Source organism: Pollachius pollachius (assembly GCF_949987615.1).
Source record: "Pollachius pollachius genome assembly, chromosome: 2".
In the NCBI taxonomy this organism is placed as follows: Eukaryota; Metazoa; Chordata; class Actinopteri; order Gadiformes; family Gadidae; genus Pollachius; species Pollachius pollachius.
Genome location: NC_136935.1, coordinates 44,805,819 through 44,824,359, shown reverse-complemented (window position 1 = coordinate 44,824,359; position 18,541 = coordinate 44,805,819). Strand labels below are relative to the sequence as shown.

Here is an 18,541-nt window from a genome sequence, read left to right as displayed (position 1 = left end):
TAAGATTGTATCTACTGATCCGTCGCGCCTGAGTTAAGCACTGGGCCACGGGGACTGCCGGTGGCTGATGGTTTCTGGAGAGAGGGATTCTCTTGGAGATGCAGATGTTGTGCAGGACTGTGCACACAGCTATTACTGTGCAGACCCGTTCTGGGTTCATCCGCATCTCCCCATGAAGGCACTGATCACATCGCCGGCTGTGTTTTGAAATGCCCCGTTTGCATAGTGTGGTACCCGCTCCCCAATGTCTCGGGGGTCAAGGATAGATCACACTGCGAAGTCAGGGTTTAAGCCACACACAGCATTTATTATCAAGTTCCTTCAAGACGGAGAACACATGTACTCTATATAGGGTCTCCGAGAGCCTCTATTCGGTTGGGGTCTCCAGCTGATCCCCCGTGTCACTCGTGTTCCCTCTCCCATCCTGGTGTCCCTTTTAAAATGGCTCCTGGGCTTTTTCCTCCCTCCGGCCAGGTGTCCCCTATCTCGCTGATTGGGGGGAGAGAAGTGATGCTCTATGTCGCCGGTTAGTGGGTGGCGGCGGTATACGCCGTCCACCACTGATCCTCGGACCCACCCGGGCCGAGGTTTAAGGGGCGGGATGCCACAATAGAAGCGAAGCGCAATGAGCCGTTGCAAGGATGGTGGTAGCGCTGCATTGCGGGCCGACACGAACTGTAAATCCGGTGACAGCTCTTCTATTAATTCGAACAGATCTCTCCTACAGAATCGAAAACTCTCAATCAGCTCCTCGTCATCATAAATGTCCAATGGATTGCTTCTGTCCCTAATTACTCTTTCCCGTCTAAATGCTTGCTCGTACATGTATTACGTGCCATGGTTGTGCTGGATGGATTCGATGTAACTGCTATAGAAACAGCCTGGAATTTCGACTCTACGCCTGCCACTGACCGGGCGTAGGATTTACGCCTGGTCTTAGTGGAAAGAATGCTAAGCCCAGTTGGTGCAACCGGCGTAATGGTTAGGTCGGACTTAGAACGCCAAGTTACGACCAAGCGTAGTTAAGACCAGGCTTACGCCCAGTTGGTGCAACCCAGCCCAGAGCATCAAGATGTTCTCACACATGACGTCATGACGTAGTGAAACACCGCACACTCAGGCGCATGTACACGCATGAATAATGATCATTGATAGCAAAGCGTGCATCGAGAAAAAACACGGTAGACATTAAGGTAATGTTTTATTCTGTTTTTTATTATCTATTGTGTGTATTATGTTTTATTAGGTCACATGAAGTGAATCTGCTGGGTAATATTCCTGACATAGATATCATAGTGGACATGCAGCATCGCAAACAACAAAATAAATGAAACCTTTGGTTTGTAAACAGGACGACAGTAAAGCTGGAGTAATACTTGGACTGTTGGAACGCCCCCCTTAGACCATGGCAATGTTCAACCACTGCAGGAGAGGAGGGAGACACACAAACACACACACACACACACACACACACACACACACAACACACACATATACAACCAAACATCCATATTCAACCAAACACACACACACACACACACACACACACACACACAAACACACACACACACACATACACACACACACACACACACACACATACAGATACAAATACACAGTGAGAGAGCAAGAGGGAAATAATTAGTTTAGTTTGGCTGTCATTGACAACATAAATTTAATTGAATTGTTGTGTCATCCACAGACTCCCTAACCCCTGAACGTAAATGTTCACACGCGTTCAACTAGGTTATATTATGTTCTAGGAGGTTCTAAAGATTCTAGAGGGTTCGAAATGTTGTAGGAGGCTCTAAAAGGTTCTAGGAGGTTGGAGGAAGCTCTAGCCGATTCCAAAAGGTTCTAGAAGGTAATGTTGTGTTCTAGGGGTTCTAAAGGCAATAGTAGTGGTAACAGAAAAGGCCTCACCTTTTCCAAGGTGACCTCCACAAAACCGCTGTCTTCTGGATCCAGCTTCTTGAAGATCCCTAAGGGTCACAGATTTTCCATTAGAACCACATATACACATACTACTAGTTCTATTATAGTATGTTTGGGGCAGACTCAGCAGACTTACTAAACATCATCTCCAGGCGCATCAAACAGGCCACAAAGTTATCAAAGTCCATCGTCATGTCCGGCTCAGCGTAGCGGCACACCAGCATCTGGTAGATGGCGTTGTTCAGGGTGAAACCTGAACACACACACACACACACACACACACACACACACACACACACACACACACACACACACACACACACACACACACACACACACACACACACACACACACACACACACACACACACACACAATACACACTTTATGTGAACGGGGAACTCTGGACTAACACACACTTTATGTTAAGGTTGATGTCCAACATGCCAGGGACAACATAAGATCTCAACCACTCAAGGTCATGATATGGAATTAGGCGTCCATGTTGAGCTCACCTGCATCTTTTAAAGCGCAACGCACCTCTGTTGTGCTCATTGTCCCTGAGTTATCATTGTCATTCTGCTTGTAGATCGTCTGCAGACAGAGACAATAGTAATATATACAGATAACCCTAGCAGACAGTACTAATCCACACAGATAACCCTAGCAAAAAGTACTAATCCACATAGATAACCCTACCAGACAGTAGAAATCTATACAGATAGCCCTACCAGGCAGTACTAATCTACATAGGTAACCCTACCAGACATTACTAATTTACAAAAATAAGCAGATAATAGCAATTAGAAAGAATACAATAATACAGATAACACTACCATGCGTCGGTTTCAGACATCTTTATTTGATATTACATTTATTATATTACATATATATGTTGGGTTTTGACTTACCAGATATTTCTGAACTTTTTTCCACAGAGTTGCAAACTCTCCAAGACCCAGCTTTCCGTTTCCACTGTCCTGGTCTGGAGTTAATACCACAACCTAGTAATACTGATATATAATACTACAACATTGTACTACTGATATATAATATTACAACATTCTACTACTGATATATAATACTACAACATAGTACTTCTGATTTATAATGCTACAACATAGTACTTTTGATTTATAATACTACAACATAGTACTAAAATATTATGCAACACCATAGTGCCACAGGGTGACCGTGACCTTGCAGGGTTAGGGTCATCATGGTTAGGAGGAGGGTTAGGGTTGTGTTCAGGGTTATGGTTAGGGCCAGGGTAAGGGTCAGGGTTAGGGCCTTGGTTAAGGTGAGGGTTGTGTTCAGGGTTAGAATCGGGGTCAGGGTTATGTCCAAGGCTCAGGTTAGGGTTAGGGTCAGGGTGAGGGTTATGTCAGGGTCAGAGTTAGGGTTGTGTCCAGGGCTCAGGTTAGGGTTAGGGTCAGGGTGAGAGTTATGTTAGGGTTAGGGTCAGGGCTCAGGTCATGCTAGGGTTAGGTCCAGGGCTCGGGTTATGTTAGGGTTAGTGTCAGGGCTCGGGTTATGTTAGGGTTATGTCCAGGGCTTGGGTTATGTTAGGGTTAGGTTCAGGGATAGGGTAAGGGTCAGGGTTAGCGTTAGCAAGAAGGATACGTCCAATAGGTTGACCATGATCCTGCAGGTTTCGAGGCTGAAGCCATCAGTTTTTATGTCGGTTCCTGTAAATAAAAATAAAAGCAGTTCAACTCTATTATTTTATTATAATATTAAGAGATTTTTTTTAATTAAAAATAAGGAAAGGATTAACACTTACGTTTGGAAACGATCTTATTCAAAATGTTTCTCAACTCCCCCGAACAGATTTCCATATCCTAAAAAACACCAAAAGGTGTGTGATTGTTTTTTAAAGAATGGATAAAAAACATGAAATTCTAAGTCTTCCCTCTGTATTTCGACAATAAAAACGAAAACATTAAGAGTTCAAGAGGAACTAACAGAAACAGGTGAGTCTTTTCTCTTCTAGGACAGTGTCATATTCTCGAGAAACTTACATTTCCAGCGAGCTTGGTGAACAGGCCTCTGAAACCATCATCCACATCCTCGTCAGAAACCTCCTCCTACACAGGGAAAAGGCATTAAAATCACCAACTAAAAGATCCCAAACCACATCTAAAACATCGAGAGCAACATGTAGAACAGTATCTAAGACATCAAGACCATCTAGAACATGTAGAGCAACATAAACAACAACATCTAGAGCAACACATTCAACAAAGTCCAGAAAAGCATCTTCTTCTGGAACTAGGGCAGCATTCAGAGCAACACATAGAGGATAATCTAGAAGAACATCTAGAACATCTAGAACACATTGAGTAAGATCTTGAACATCTAGAGCAACATGCAGAGCAACATCTAGAACCACTCTAGAGTTGTGGTTGTGTAGTGTATTTCTGTGGAGATGTTTTGTATTGGTACTTACATCTTGAAGGTCAGCTTCGACAGGATCATCACACGGTCTGAGACACACACAGAGTCATATTAAAGGGTAAAGTAAAACCCCACCGCCACACAACCACACTTTAATACACACACATGAACACAAACACACCTACACACAAAAAGACCCAACCATACCTAGACCCACATAGAAACAACCATACGTAGACACACATTGACACAACAATATCTAGACATACATAGACACAAACACACTGACACACATATACACAACCATACCTAGGCACACATTCACACATACACACAACCACACTTACACAACCAAAGCTCCACAATCATTGCATATATACACTGACAAATGTATGAACCCTTATAAACCTTTATAAACCCTTATACACACTTACACTTTTATAAACCCTTATAACCCTTTTTAAAACATTTGTAACCCCTTTATAACCTTTATAAACCCTTATAACCATTTATAAACCCTTTATAACATGTATAAACCCTTAAACCCTTTGTAAAACCTTTATAAGCCCTGTGTAACCTTATAAACCCTTTATAAGCCCTGTGTAACCTTATAAACCCTTTATAAGCCCTGTGTAAGCCTAATAAGCCCTCAGCAGAGCACCAAAGCCCTGTGTAAGCCTTATAAGACCTCAGTAGAGCAATATAAGCCCTGAGTATGCCTTATAAGACTTCAGTAGACCTTACATTGTCTCGGACTGTTTCTCTGAGAAGACGCGGATGCAGAAGTCTCCGTTGAGGTGGGCTTCGTAGGTGGAGGGCACCACCAGGTACTCCCCAGGGGGCAGCTTGAAGCGCGTGCTGACCTCACGCAGGTTAATGAAGGTCTCGGAGCGAGCCTTCTGGGCGTGGGACAGGAAGAAGTTCTTATCAAGGTGCACCTCCGTCTGCCCGTGGAACTGGAGGGAAACACACACACACACACACACACACACACACACACACACACACAAACACCAGCTGTTAGTACGAGCTTAGTCCTGCTAGTAGTACCACTGCTGTACTGGTAGAGCACTACTGAAGTACTAGGTTTCCTGTTTGGAATGTTTTCTAGGAGTTGTGTCGGACTTGACCTTCCACTTGCGTTGTGTTCTGGGTGACAGTTCTCACCTGTGGGGGGAGCTGCGGAGAAGAACAAAAACAACGAGAATCAAGATGAAGACAGTAGAACAAAACCGCAGGACAAGCAAAAGCTAACATTTGAAAAGCAGTTAGCATTCACCACTTAGTGTCAGAGGAAACAGCTTTCAGATGATAGGCAACCTTAAAGGGGACACCTAGATCTGTGCTGGACAGATCAGTCTAGCAGCCTAGCCAGTGGACTGAGGTAAACGTTGCTCATCTATCCAGCACAGATCTAGGTGGACACGCCCACTAGTGATGTCATATGGGGCCAATTTTCGAAACGGCTTGTAAGGCTGGTATAATATGTCCCCTTTAAGATTAGGATAGCAAGGTTGCACTCTGACCCTCTGAATAATCGGAGCACTCTGAACACTCTGAAGGCTCCAAAAAAAGAACACTCTGAAAACTCGGAACACTTTGAAGGTGTTCTTCGGTTCGGAGGCCGCGACCCTCCTCTGTGTATCGCAACCAATTGTGGGTCCCGACCCATAGTTTAGGCACCTCTAGGTTTAAGTAGTTAACCTTAGTAGCTAGCATTGGTTTTTGTAATAGACATTGTATTATATTGACGAGATCATCTTATCACATGATTCTCTTCTTGTTGTTTGGACCTAAATCAATATGGATAATGCTCATTAACAACAATGCCCGATGGAATGTGGCAGACGTTGGAAAACAAACTTTGAACCTTTGGCTGAGAGCGGGCTTGGCAGTTCCTTCCTCAAAAAGTTGAGTGTGTTCTTTCAAATATCAAAGACACTTCCTCAAAGACATGAGGAGTGCGTTCCTTTGCCTTAAAACTAAATTAACGATTCAAGGTTTGGAGTTTAATCGGGAGCGTTAACGTGTTGAACGCCTTGATATATATATAACATATACCTCGTAGATGTATTCTAATTAGTATACAACAGGTTTACAGTATACTATAGTTAGTATAAAATACAGATACATATGCATATATAGACCACGTTTGCTGTGTACTGTACAAAGTATAGACTTTATATAAATATTTATTTATATACATAAAGAGATATATATATATATATATCAATACCTCGTATATGGCGAAGCCTATGGTGTGCATGTCTTCTCCAGACTTCCTCATTTTCCTACGGTTCTTCTGGATCAGCCCCAGCACCACACTGCAGCCCTCCTCTCCGTCCTCGGGGTCATCATCCTCCTCATTCAGCTTGATCACAAACTGGGGGTTTGTCCAGAAGGTGTCTGGAACCCACAACATCATCTCTGTCACCATGGCAACCACCAGCATCATCTCAGTCACAATGGTAACCATCAGCATCATCTTAGTCACCATGGTAACAACCGGCATCATGTGAGTCCCCATGGTAAGCACCAGCATCCTCTAAGTCCCCATGGTAACCACCAGCATTATCTCAGTCACCACAGTAACTACCAGCATCATCTCAGTCTCCATGTTAACCATCAGCTACATGTCAGTCACCATGATAACCACCAGCATCATCAAGTGGTTCAGTACTACCCAGCAGTAGTATAGCCTAGGTTGTAATATTAGGAGCCGTAATAGTTATGTAAGTACAATGTAGTATCGTATTGTAGTCTTGTTAGTATCACTGTTGTAACAATGGTGTAGCAATAGTATGACAGTATTAGTAGTACTGTAGAAGTATTCTAGTAGGCCACATAGGCTGTTGGTAATTACAGTACTAGTGTTAGGTGGTATTGTAGTATTATTATGAGTAGTTCTGTGGTAGCATTGCAGTAAGCTTACAGGGGTTGTTGCGGCAGCCCCCTGCTGTGGACCCTTTCCTCCAGGTTCCGTCGAACTTCCCGACACTCCAGTGTTTGATAGAGTCGTCCAGGATGGTGTCTGGGGTAAGGGTGCAGATCTCGATACGAGAGTAGTGTCTCATGAACTCAGTGAAGGACATCCTGGAACACAGGGCAGTGGTTCACATGACAAAAAACTATTACAAATCACTTTGGAAATCCCTTTGGAGCTCACTTAACAACTCACTTAGAACTCCCTTTAGTAATCACACTAGAACACACTTTAGTAAATACACTAGGACTCACTTTAGAACTTGCTTAAGTACTAACACTAGAACTCACTTTGGTAATCACACTAGAACTCTCTTTATTTGTTTATTTATATATATATATATTTCATTCTATTTTTCTTTGACTTTGACTTTAGTATTCTGACTAGAACTCACTTCAGTATTCACACTAGAACTCAATTTAGAACTCGCTTTAGTAATAATACTAGAACACCATTTAGTAATCACACTAGAACTCACTTGAGAAATCCCTTTAGAAATCCCTAACATCTCATTTTAGGAATCACTTAAGAAATCCCTTAGTACAGTTCTGTATAACTCACTTTAGAAATAGCTTGGGAACCCTTTAGAAATCCCCATTTCCCAATCAGTTAAGAATTATTATATTATTACATGACTCTTACATATTTAACCTCCATGACTCATTTATATTTAACCTGATAACCTCCATGCCTCTTATATAATTAACCTCCATGACTCTTGTATATTTAACCTCCATGACTCATATATTTAACCTCCATGACTCTTATATATTGAACCTCCATGACTCTTATATATTTAACCTCCATGACTCTTATATATTTAACCTCCATGACTCTTATATATTTAACCTCTATGAATCTTATATATTTAACCTCCATGACTCTTATATATTTAACCTCCATGAGTCTTGTATATTTAACCTCCATGACTCTTATATATTTCATCCTCATGACTCACCAGAATTCTCCGTCCTCTGCATTGGCGTTGGGACATTCTCCCTCGACAGAGTTCCACTCTGATGACCTGGATTCAGCCAATCACATGTCATCATTAGTACTAATGAATCATCCACCAATCAGAATCACTGCAGGCTGCCATAGTGAAAATAGCTTGCTATGAACTCCAGGGGTCAGGGTTAGGGGTTATGGGTTAAAGATTACTGTGAGGTACTGACCCGTCGCTCCAGGCCCCGGTCCACTCCACCTGACCCCAGGGGTTCCTGACCCGGATCAGCTTCTCCCGCCGACCGCGGTAGCCCACCTGGGAACACACACACACACACCTGTCCTGACCAGAACACACACCTGGGAAAAAACAGGCCTGACAGTCCCTATAGTCCTGACAGTCCCTGTAGTCCTTATAGTCCTGACAGTCCCAATAGTCCTGACAGTCCTGAAAGTCCTGACAGTCCCTATAGTCCTTCAGTCCTTATAGTCCTGACAGTCCTTATAGTCCTGACAGTCCTGAAAGTCCTGACAGTCCCTATAGTCCTGACAGTCCTTATAGTCCTGACAGTCCCTATAGTCCTGCAGTCTTTATAGTCCTGACAGTCCTTATTGTCCTGACAGTCCTTATTTTCCTGACAGTCCCTATAGTCCTGCAGTCCTTATATTCCTGACAGTCCCTATAGTCCTGACAGTGCTTATGGTCCTGACAGCCCTTATAGTCCTGACAGTCCCTATAGTCCGGCAGTCCTTATAGTCCTGACAGTCCTTATTGTCCTGACAGTCCTTATATTCCTGACAGTCCCTATAGTCCTGCAGTTCTTATATTCCTGACAGTCCCTATAGTCCTGACAGTGCTTATAATCCTGACAGTCCCTTTAGTCCTTACAGTCCCCATAGTCCTGACATTCCATATAGTCCTCACATTCCTGACAGTCCTGACAATCCTGACAGTCCTGACAGTCCTTAAGGCCAATTTCCACCAGATCCGTCTCAGAAGCGGTACGACAGCTAAGCGGCTGTGTTCCGTACTGCAATCCACACTAGAAGCGGTCCGAACACATTCCGGCTGAGATGTGAATCAGAGACGGCACAGGACAGGGGACAGTGTTTTTCCGCCTCGAGGATCAACAATTCATCACCCATATTTCACCCCTAACTGACTTTTTGTAACGTTAATGAATCGCTCCTTCGGCGGCAGATCCCGCATACGGCAACAATCCCTTTCTCCTCCACGTCACGGTTCAATCTGGACTTTAGAAAGTCAAAGCTAAAGTTCCTTTCCCCCAATTCTACTTAACCATGGCCGAGATAACCCCCACTACGAGTCTTTACTTCTTGTGGAAGTACCAGGGAGTCGGAGAACCCGATGAAGTCTTTAAGATTCATAATATCAGAGAATATCTCCGTCAGTTCGGCAGCGGCGCAATGAATGAATAAAGATAGTAACTACTTTGCAACCTCATTGATGAGCAACATTTAGAGAAACATGTACTGTGTTGGTGTGTTGTTGAAGTGTAGTGTGTTGAACTGTTTTCAAAACAGGTAGGCTTTTAGATTAAAATAAGTAATGCTGTCTGTGAGCCTTTAGCAAATCCTACGTCGTAGTTGTTGTAGTATTCAACCATTAGCAAGGTGCAACTGATTAGCTATTGATACCCTAGATAGACAATATTGTATAATATTATCCTGTTAGTGAATTGCATAGGGGTCGAATTGAGCTCGAGAATATTCATGAGCAAATGCAAACTGATTGGCTGTAGAAGTGTTCTGAGACACGGCTGTGAACCGGCAACCTTAAAAAATAGAAGAGGCAAGTATCTTAAACGAAGTGCCGGTTTGGAGACGGTTCTGTGCCGTGCTGCGATCGTAGCCAGTGGAATAGCCTACATTGACTAGAAGGCCTTACTAGTCCTGAAAGTCCTTATAGTCCTGACAGTCCTTGTAGTCCTGACAGTCCTCACAATCCTGACAGTCCTGACAGTCCTTACAATCCCTATAGTCCTTATAGCCCTGATAGTCCTGACAGTCCCTATAGTCCCTATGGTCCTGACAGTCATTACAGTCCCTATAGTCCTTATAGCCCTGATAGTCCTGACAGTCCCTATAGTCCCTATGGTCCCGACAGTTATTACAGTCCCTATAGTCCTTATAGCCCTGATAGTCCTGACAGTCCCTATAGTCCCTATGGTCCTGATAGTCCTCACAGTCCCTATAGTCCTTATAGCCCTGATAGTCCTCACAGTCCCTATAGCCCTTATAGCCCTGATAGTCCTGACAGTCCTGACCCTGGACTGCTAGTTGAGACTGCTGTCCAGTGCTCTTCTCCTCACTGATGTGGAGGAGCCTAGATGACCCCTCTCCTCTCCTCAGTGACCTGCTGTATCCATGGTAACCCAGTGGAAGGGAAACCTCACCTCTACAGCGCCGGTCAGGGAGTAGGCGTGACCTTTGACCAGCTTCTGGCGCGTCACAGCCTCAGAGTCAGAAGCACTGGTGATCTGGTGAACACATGAAATATGTTACTTTGCTAATACTATGTAGTGTTATGTATACCAGTGATCTGCTGAACACATTCAATATATTACTATGCTAATACTATGTACTGTTATGTATACAAGTGATCTAGTAAACATTTGAAGTATATAACTTTACTAAAACTATGTCCTGTTATGTATCCTAGTGATCTGCTGAACACGTGAAATATATTATGATACTAATACTATATACTGTTATGTATACTATGGATCTGCTGAAAACATGAAACACATTTATATGCTAATACTATGTACTGTGGAACTAGGATAGTACTGTGGTACTCTGTTAGTAAGGTGGGACGTAGTACTAGTCTTCTAGATGTATAGTACGTGTAGCGTCTAGATCCATATTCCGTCTTCTAGATGTATAGATCTATATAGATCTATGTATAGCGTCTAGATCCACCTATAACTATGTAGTGTGATGTAGTACTAGTCGTCTAGCGGAGATATCTATGTGTAGCTTCTAGATCTACCTATAACTATGTAGTGTGATGTAGTGCTAGTCTTGTAGATGTATAGATCTATGTGTAGCTTCTAGGTCCACCTATATCTAGGTAGTGATGCCTTACATCAATGGAGCAGCCAAGCAGTGATCCTGCCTCCAGGGCCTTCTTGACGATCTGGAACATGTTGGGGGGGGCATTCCTGAGATCAAAGTTCTCGGCGATGCCTCCAGTGAAGTCCTCAAAGCCTTCCGTGGTGGAGCCCCCAGAGAGGGCCTCGTAGCAGCCACACACCCTGCAGGGACACACAAGACCTTAGCCTGGACCAGCGGGCAGGGACTCACACTGCAGAAAGACAGGGAGGCAGGCAGACTGACAGACACAGAGACAGACAGACAGACTGAGAGACAGGGAGGTAGGCAGACACCTTACTTGGCGTAGGCCTTCTCCAACAGAGCGCTCCAGAACTCCCGCCCCTCAGCAGAATGGACGAATAGCAACTCTCCATCTTTGACTGGCAGGCGGTCGTCAATGACAACGTCCACCCACTCGCCGTACTGCCAGAACTATGGAGACAGAACCACAAGAGATCTGGAGCTGGTAACATTTTAACTAGGACTGGGAAGCTCCCAGTAGAACCAGTAGCAGGCTGGCAGTGATGGGCAGCCCCATGTAGAACCAGTAGCAGATGGTGGTTGTACTGGGCAGACCCCAGTAGAACCAGTAGTAGACGGTGGTTGTACTGGGCAGACCCCAGTAGAACCAGTAGCAGACGGTTCACCTGGAAGTGGAATATTCCAGCGTACTGGTCTCCAAAGTCCTGGTCGCACGGCACCACGCGGGCCATCACATCCTCGTTGAGCGTCAGGGAGGCGATGGCGGCCAGCAGCCAGCAGTCACCTGGTCACACACACACGCACGCACGCACGCACGCACGCACGCACGCACGCACGCACGCACGCACGCACGCACACACACACACACACACACAGATACACACACACACACACACAGATACACCAACACACACACACACACAAACACACACACACACACACACACGCACACACACACGCAGACACAGATACACGCACACACACACACACACACAGACACACAGATGCGCACACGCACAGTTTTATTTATTAACTGGGCTACACACCTCTGAATACACACTGGGCTACACACACACCTTATATACACACACCTCCTCTCCTGTAAGCTACTCTGCCCTTTCCACTCCTCTCCAGTAATAAAATAACATGTCAACAGAGGACAGAGAGATTAAGTAAGAAAGTAAGAAAGAATGAAAAAAGAAAAAAGAATGAAGGAAAGAAAGAAACAAGAGAGAGAAAGAGATAGCTTTTTCTCGTGGTTTGTTTCTAGCATGTGAGCCATAGGTGCATGATTACCAAGAAGTTCCTGCTATTTTGCCATTTTGAGTGTGTGTGTGTGTGTGTGTGTGTGTGTGTGTGTGTGTGTGTGTGTGTGCGTGTGTGTGTGTGTGTGAGTGTGTGTGAGAGGGTGTCTGTGCGGCAGATTCTGTCCCCAACTAACTCTTTTCTTGAGTAAACACCGCCCACATCAGTGGCGGCAGTACAGAAACAGACGTGCCCAGGGCTCAGTCACACATGCGACTAACTCCTTCAGGCGACTCATAAACCCTGTTCTGAGAGGACTCATAAACCCTGCTCTGAGAGGACTCATAAACCCTGCTCTGAGAGAACATCATATACCCTGATCTGAGAGGACTCCTTAACCCTACTGTGGTAGAACATCATAAAATCCTGATCTGAGAGGACTCATAAACCCTGATCTGAGAGAACTCATAACCCCTGGACTCATAAAACCTGCTTTGAGAGGACTCATAAACCCTGATCTGAGAGGACTCATAAACCCTGATCTGAGAGGACACTCATAAACCCTGATCTGAGAGGAGTCTCACAATCCCTGCTCTGAGCTAAGACTCATAAACCCTGCTTTGAGAGGACTCATAAACCCTGATCTGAGAGGACACTCATAAACCCTGCTTTGAGAGGACTCATAAACCCTGATTTGAGAGGACTCATAAACCCTTATCTGAGAGGACTCATAAACCCTGCTTTGAGAGGACTCATAAACCCTGATCTGAGAAGACTCATAAACCCTGATCTGAGAGGAGACTCACAATCCCGGCTCTGAGCTAAGACTCATAAACCCTGCTCTGAGAGGACTCATAAAACCTGCTCTAAGAGGACTCATGAAACCCTGATCTGAGAGGACTCATAAACCCTGATCTGAGAGGACTCATTAACCCTGCTTTGAGAGGACTCATAAACCCTGATCTGAGAGGAGTCATAAACCCTGATCTGAGAGGACACTTATAAACCCTGCTTTGAGAGGACTCATAAACCCTGCTTTGAGAGGACTCATAAACCCTGATCTGAGAGGACTCATAAACCCTGCTCTGAGAGGACTCATAAACCCTGATGTGAGAGGACTCATAAACCCTGATCTGAGAGGACTCATAAACCCTGCTTTGAGAGGACTCATAAACCCTGATCTGAGAGGACTCATAAACCCTGATCTGAGGTCTGGTAAAGTACCTGGCCTAGTACCTGAAGTAGTAACTGATCTAGAACCTGGTTTGGGACCTAGTCTAGTGCCTTGTCCGGTCTAGGACATGGTTTGGATCTGGTCTAGTACCTTGTCAGGTCTTGGACCTGGTCTAATACCTGGTCTAAAACCGGGTCTAAGACCTGGTCTAGTCTAGCACCTTGTCTTCTACCTGGTATGGTACCTGGTCTAAGCCCTGCGTCGAAGGACCTAGGATAGTTCCCGGTCTAGGACCTGACTTACATGTCATAGAGCAGGACCTAGAATAGGTCCTACAGGTATGAGGGGGGTCCTCTACTCACCTAGTCCTCCCTGGCAGATGTCCGTCCTGGTCGCTCCTCCAATGATAAACTCTGGGCTGGACACCAGCTCCTGTACCACAACAACAACATGTTACCATGACAACATCCAGATGCTGTACAACAACATGTTACCATGACAACCTCCAGCTCTTGTGCCCCAACAACATGTTACCATGACAACCCCCAGCTCCTGTTCAACAACATGTTACCATGACAACTACCAGCTCCTGTACAACAATATGTTACCATGACAACTTCCAACACCTGTTTAACAAAAACACGTTACTATGACATCCTCAAGCTCCTTTTAAACATGTTACTATGACAACCTCCAGCTCTTGTACAACAACATGTTACCATGACAACCTCCAGATCAAGTTCAACATGTTACTTTAACAACCTTCAGCTCTTGTGCAACAACATTTTACTATGACATCCTCAAGTCACGCATCTTCCTATTAATATGGAAGATATAACAAAGACAAAGATAGCAGCATGAGACCTTTATTAATACAATAAATAAATCAAAACATATTAGGGTTGTTTTGTGATTTTATTCAGACTAATTCCAACAAATGAAGAAGAACACATGGAAGAATAGTTTACATATTTTACATATTCAATAGCTGATTACATACCTCCCTACACTAAAAGTGATGAGTTGTAATACCTGATTGCTAGATTGGTTGTAATACGTACTAAGTTATTAGATAGGTGCTTGACTAATTAGTTGTTGTCAGGATTAATAAACCAATGCGCGTCAGACATGGCATCTTCCCTCACATCCACCCATCACACCCACCAATCACACCCACCAATAACATCCATCCGTCACACCCTCCCTCACATCCACCCAATCACACCCACCACTAACACCGACCCGTCACATCCAACCTCACATCCAATCATACTTCACATCCACCCTCCCGTCGACAGAAGTGCAGGGCGAGAGCTGGAGGCGGAGGGCTTGCTGGTGGAGAGGCCTTTACTGTGAGGGGCGTGTCACAAACACTTCAGAGAGCTGATAAATAACTAAAGTTTTGTCTGTGGTTCAAGTATGAAGCCTATCGGATGTCTGCCTCGTTTGTCAGTAAATCCTAAAGTAACATACCGTGGGTCTCTTCCAGATCACACCGCGGGTCTTAGGGGAGTTCCGACCGAGGTCTTTGAAGCCCAGAGATTCGGGCGCGGCAGCGAAGGTGGGGTCGCAGAACAGCGCCCCTTGGCTCTGACTCTGCGCCCGTAGCGAATGGAAGTCCTGGTTCAGGTACTTCACCGCGTTGGCGTTTGTCCCGAAGCCCGCAGCCAGGGCCCTTTTCTTGGCCAGAGTAGAAGCCACGCCAGCCATGATGAGAGAGAGAACCGTTTCCTGCTCTCACCAGAAATGTTGAGATTTTAGATCCGAGAGTTGGTGGAAAGTTTCTCTCGAACTCTCCGCCCCACGGGCGGGGCTCTGCATCCCAGCCTGTTTTAGTTATAGTTATGAAGGAGATCCTATTCGGATAGACACACATCATTATAGGATCTTTATTATTACTATTATTATCAAAGAACAAAATGGTCACAATAAGGACAGATCTTACTGGATAGTACAGCGCTACAGATCACATCCTATATGTATATAGATCTTACTAGATAGACAAGAGCAACAGGTTACATCGATATTTATATAAAGATCTTACTGGATAAAATCTATATTCATATAGATCTTACTGGACAGAGCAGAGCTACAATTTGTGTATAGACTGTTGGATTGAACAACTGTACAGAACATATCTATATTTATTTAGATCTTACTGGATAACGACCTCCCCCTTGTGGTTAACCTGGATCATAACCACGACAACCTAGTGACGTACCTGAGTCATAACCACCATCCCCTAGTGGTGGTCTTGTGGACCTGGATCATAACCACCGCTACGCAACATATCCAGACCATTGATCATTTACACGCACAGCCGTTGTTAAGCCACGCGCACACAATGTCTTCACAGGCGCGAAAGCTCCACTCCCTCCATCACTAACTCCTGGTTCGTCAACCACCTCGGTGCTGTAGCCAGCCTACATTTACACACACACACGCACGCACGCACGCACACACACACACACACACACACACACACACACACACACACACACACACACACACACACACACACACACCCACACACACACACACACACATTGTAATTCTTTATTTGAATCCACCAACCACATTACAAGAGACAGGATTCAAAAATTTCAGAGATGAGATAGGTCTTTGTTCAAGGGTACAAAAAACATCTCCTGCGCCACACTGCCAGACTGCCTATCACTGCTGATATGGAGCAGAACTTTGCTAATTGTTCCGATTTTCTGCTGGAGAGCCCTGCCAGCCTTAACCCACTGAAAACACGGTTGTGGACTTGCCCCAGGTTGCCAAAAATAATCACTATTAGCTTGCATTGATAGCCTAGGTCCCATGTATTTCCAGAATGGGCTGGTACTTAATGATTTTATCATTGAAAGAAATTTCCATCTAGAGATCAAACACACATCCTATCTCAACGAGCAGCACTTCCCTTCTATCTCTGTTAAAAAAACACAACATCAAGGGTAATTGGGATGTTACAAAACACATCAATATAGCTGCTGAACCATTTTGGCATAATACGTGAATGTTTGTACATGGTCACATTTTCTAGAAATACTTCTTTAACAGTGCTGGAAATAAGATCGACAATTCGGTCCTGGCGTGCAATATAAAGTCCTTTGTACATAGTACAGCCATTTACAATATGGGCAACTGATTCAAGCTGATGGCCAGAGTCTGTGTGCATTATACAGTGTGGATGGTGGTGTGCAGGGTACCGTAATGCCAGATTGTATTCGGTAGGTAGCTGCAGTCTGGCTTTGGCAGTGAAACAAAGGATGTCCTCCCAACAGCAGCATTTGGTTACATGGAATGTGAAGCAGTGGTCGGCAAAGTCTAGGCATGCTAGCTTTCCCTGCATTCTAAGTCCAGTCCAGTGTTGTTTGGTCTCTGTTTAATGTTAAGAAGGAATCTCCTTACTGTTGTTTTCTGTAGTGTGTGTTGTGCCTCGTTTTGGTATACAGTAGCCTCTGCTGTTACAGATGGGTCTTTGACAACTGCATCAGACGCCTTTGGTGCTGTGTGTGAGTTGTGTTATGTCTATTCCAGTTTGACTGTCATTCTTCTGCACAGGTCATTTAGGTCGAGCCAGTCTGACCGAACTCCAAAGCCTGCAGCTTGTGCGTCCATTTTTCGGCTGCTTTTCCTCCTAATGCCTAGGAAGCTGTCCTGGCCTGCTTTGGCCAGAGGGACCTTCCTCTTCCTGAGGTCCAGCAGGAGGGAAGCTCTGGCACGCTCTCTTACAGTGGCCTCATCATTGTTGAGCATGCTGATGAGGTGTGTCAGCCTGATAGCAGTGTATACCCAAGCCACGTTTGGGAAACCCGCCCCCCCTCTTTATGTGAGTGGAAGATGAGATCCCTACATCAACACACACACACACACACACACACACACACACACACACACACACACACACACACACACACACACAGCAGAAACACCCTGTTTCTACTGGCCTCTGTTCTCCTTCGAGGGAAGCTGATTGCCTGGCCCCTCCATCCTCACTGAGGGATGGAACTCACCTACACATATGCACACATGCACACACACAAACATAAACATGCACACACACGCACATACATACACATACACACACAGAGATACATAAACACGCACACATGCACACGCAGATACACACGCACACAAGCACACACACGCACATACAAACACAGGGGCACACATACTTGCATACAGGCACACACATACACAGACCTGGATCTTTACCAGTTAGGCCTACCACAGTATTAACATCTAGTAAATTCATATGAGACATGTAACTGGCTCTCCAGCAGGTAGGCCTACCACAGTATTAACATCTAGAGTGGAATTAGACATGTAACTGGCTCTCCACCAGATAGGCCTACCACAGTATGAACATCTAGTTATATTATATATAAAGAGTATATACATATTTTGTGTGTGTGTGTGTTTGTAATATTTGTGTATATGTGTGTGTATATTAATTATGAATTGTGTGTGTGTTATTTATTTATTGTGTGTGTGCGTATATGTGTGAATTATTTATTTATTGTGTGGTGTATGTGTGTGTGTGTGGCTATTATGTATTTATTGCGTATGTTTGTGTTTCCAGTGGGTGTGTCTGGCTATTAACTGACACCTGGGGCCCGCCTGTCACGTGGTAAACTCATCCCAGAATTCATCCTTTCAGATCCTCGGATTCATGTTTTTTTTATTGTCATTAATAAAAAGTTTGATATTATTTATTGTGAAATAATATAAAATCCTAACAACCACAAAACCTGTTT

The 18,541-nt window shown here is 44.4% G+C and overlaps 1 protein-coding gene across 1 annotated transcript; it reads right to left on the bottom strand.

The window, feature by feature from the left end:
* Nucleotides 1–1,194: 1,194 nt before the first annotated feature.
* On the bottom strand, nucleotides 1,195–15,540 carry LOC307091837 (calpain-2 catalytic subunit-like). Its single transcript, XM_079758665.1, has 21 exons — nucleotides 15,252–15,540; nucleotides 14,141–14,210; nucleotides 12,025–12,143; nucleotides 11,676–11,809; nucleotides 11,370–11,538; nucleotides 10,678–10,761; nucleotides 8,491–8,576; nucleotides 8,274–8,339; nucleotides 7,265–7,425; nucleotides 6,569–6,738; nucleotides 5,500–5,511; nucleotides 5,077–5,288; nucleotides 4,385–4,421; nucleotides 3,957–4,022; nucleotides 3,719–3,776; nucleotides 3,559–3,623; nucleotides 2,847–2,915; nucleotides 2,451–2,529; nucleotides 2,072–2,188; nucleotides 1,924–1,982; nucleotides 1,195–1,422 (listed from the first exon to the last, which is right to left on the bottom strand). The coding sequence occupies exons 1-21, from the start codon at nucleotides 15,486–15,488 to the stop codon at nucleotides 1,399–1,401; spliced, it is 2,094 nt and encodes a 697-aa protein (XP_079614791.1). The 5' UTR covers nucleotides 15,489–15,540; the 3' UTR covers nucleotides 1,195–1,398.
* Between the last annotated feature and the right edge of the window lie 3,001 nt (nucleotides 15,541–18,541).